The sequence below is a fragment of the Papaver somniferum genome, chromosome 2 (genome assembly GCF_003573695.1).
Source record: "Papaver somniferum cultivar HN1 chromosome 2, ASM357369v1, whole genome shotgun sequence".
Taxonomy (NCBI): Eukaryota; Viridiplantae; Streptophyta; class Magnoliopsida; order Ranunculales; family Papaveraceae; genus Papaver; species Papaver somniferum.
In genome coordinates, this window is record NC_039359.1 from 19,317,808 (window position 1) to 19,320,177 (window position 2,370).

Here is a 2,370-nt window from a genome sequence, read left to right on the forward strand (position 1 = left end):
ACAGGTGTGTATGCACCTTGTGCTTATAACACTGATGAAGTTAAGATTTTTTTGAGAGAAATTGAAGAGGTTAGATGTTTCTGGAAATTTCCTTGGGTTATTGGAGGTGATTTCAATGAGATATGATTCACTCATGAAAGAACTCAGGTGGTGATTCTACTCCTGGTATGAGAAGATTTAATAATTTCATTTTCAAGCATTTTTTAATTGATCTACCCATAAGTGTTGCAACTTACACATGGACAAACAATCAATCTCAGAGTATAATAAGTCGAATTGATAGAATTCTCATATCTGCTTTCTGGGAAAATTTCTACCCTCAAGTCATTCAGCAAGCTCTTGCTAGACGTTGTTCTGACTGTAATCCAATTGCCTTAATCTGTGAAGGAGTGAAGCATGGCCCCTCTTATTTTCGTTGTGAGTATTTCTGGTTTTCTCACCCTAATTTTCTTCATTTTGGCAAAGAAATTTGGTTGTGTTACATGAAGTGCAATTCATATTTTTGTAAAAAGTTGCACTTTTGAAGCCAAAGTTGAAAGAATGGAATAAAGAGCAATATGGGGAGTTTGAAATAAGACTCGAGGAATTGGAGGATATTTTTCGATCTAGATGTCTTGGAGAATGTAAATAATGGTCTAACTAATCTTCAATGGGATGAGAGAGCTTCAGCAAGGCAAGAATACCGCAATCTCACAATCATTAAAGCTAAGAAGTTAAGAAGCAGAGAAAGAATCACTAACATCAAATATTTTGAACATAACACTAAATATTTCCGCAAAATTGTAAATGACAGGAGGAGAAAAATCTACATTGTTTTAATCAAATTCAATGGCACCCTTACTTCAGATTAAAGTGAAATCAGGAACGGAATTGTGGATTATTTTCAAAATATTTTTCAGTCTCAACGTCAAAGGATAGCAAACATGGAAGGTTCTTCCAACCATTACTAAAGAATTAAGTACTTGGATATATAGAGATATTGATGAGGATGAATATGTGGCATCTGTCAATAGTTTAGGACAAAATAAAGCTCCGGGTCCTGATGTATTTCCTATAAGCTTTTACCTTTTATGTTGGGATTTCATTAAGTATGATTTTCTCAATGTTGTCAAAGAATTGCAGGATAAATCCTTTCTTGATTGGATATTAAAAAATACCTTCATGTCTTTAATCCCCAAGAAAGATTCTATTGAGGAAATAAAGGACTTGAGGCCAATTAGTCTCATTCGTGGGGCTTATAAGATTGTCTCTAAAGTTCTTGATGAAAGATTCAAACAGACATTGCCTACTATCATCTCTCAGCATCAAACTGCTTTTTCCAAGAAGAGTTTTAATAACAAATGATTTAGTTGGCTCAAAACTCATAAGTGGGAAACCAGGTATGTTTTGAAAGATATATTTAAAAAATATTTTGACCATGTTAACTTGGAATTTCCGGATGAAATCTTTCAGCTGATGGGCTTTGGTGTTAAATGGAGGCAGTGGGTTAGATGTTGTGTAGAATTTACAAGGTTCTCAGTTTTTATTAATGGGAGTGCAACTGGTTATTTCAAGATAAAGAAAGTGATAAGACAAGGTGATCCCATTTTATCTTTATTGTTTCTTCTGGTCGGTGAAGCTTTAGCTTTTATGATTAGAAGAGCACAAGAGAAGGGTAGCTTATGTGGTTTTCAAGTGAAGTCTAATGGTCCGCTTCTTAGTCATTTACAGTTTGCATATGACACTTTGATATTTATAAATGCTGACATTGAACAAGTTAAAAATTTAAGACTTATTCTTCTTTCCTTTGAATTCTTTACAGGTCTGAAACTTAACTTTGCTAAAAGTCAAATATTTGGTATGGGTTATGATGGTAATTTAAGTGTGTTTTCTTCTCATATGGGGTGTTACAGTGGTGTTCTACCTACTACTTATCTTGGTTTTCCTTTGGGTGACAAATGTAGAGGTGTTGCAAATGGGAAAAAATGGTGGACAAGTTCATTGAAAGATTACATGGTAAGATTACTCTAATTAACAGTGTGTTTGCTAGCCTTTCAGTTTATTACATGTCTCTATATGAAATGCTTGTTTCTGTTTTAAGAAACCTTGAAAACATCATGAGAGGTTTTTTTTGAAGTGACAATAGAGGAAGAAAGAAGATTCATCATGTCAAATGGAATGCATTGTGCAGAAAGAAAAAAAATTGGGGGTCTTGGTATAAAGAACTTGAATATATTTAATTAAGCTTTACTATTTAAATGGCCATGGAGATTTGCTACTGATGCTCTCTGGAAGAAAATCATAAATGGAAAAGATGGATTTGGTGATGTTGCGTGGTCTCCCTAAGTTTACTTTTGACGAGTCCATATGGAAAGCTATTATGAAGACTAA

General features: G+C 33.9%; 1 protein-coding gene across 1 annotated transcript; it reads left to right on the top strand.

Annotated features, from left to right (window-relative positions):
* Positions 1–1,455: 1,455 nt before the first annotated feature.
* On the top strand, positions 1,456–2,010 carry LOC113350713 (uncharacterized mitochondrial protein AtMg01250-like). Its single transcript, XM_026594842.1, has one exon. The coding sequence runs from the start codon at positions 1,456–1,458 to the stop codon at positions 2,008–2,010; it is 555 nt and encodes a 184-aa protein (XP_026450627.1).
* Positions 2,011–2,370: the final 360 nt, after the last annotated feature.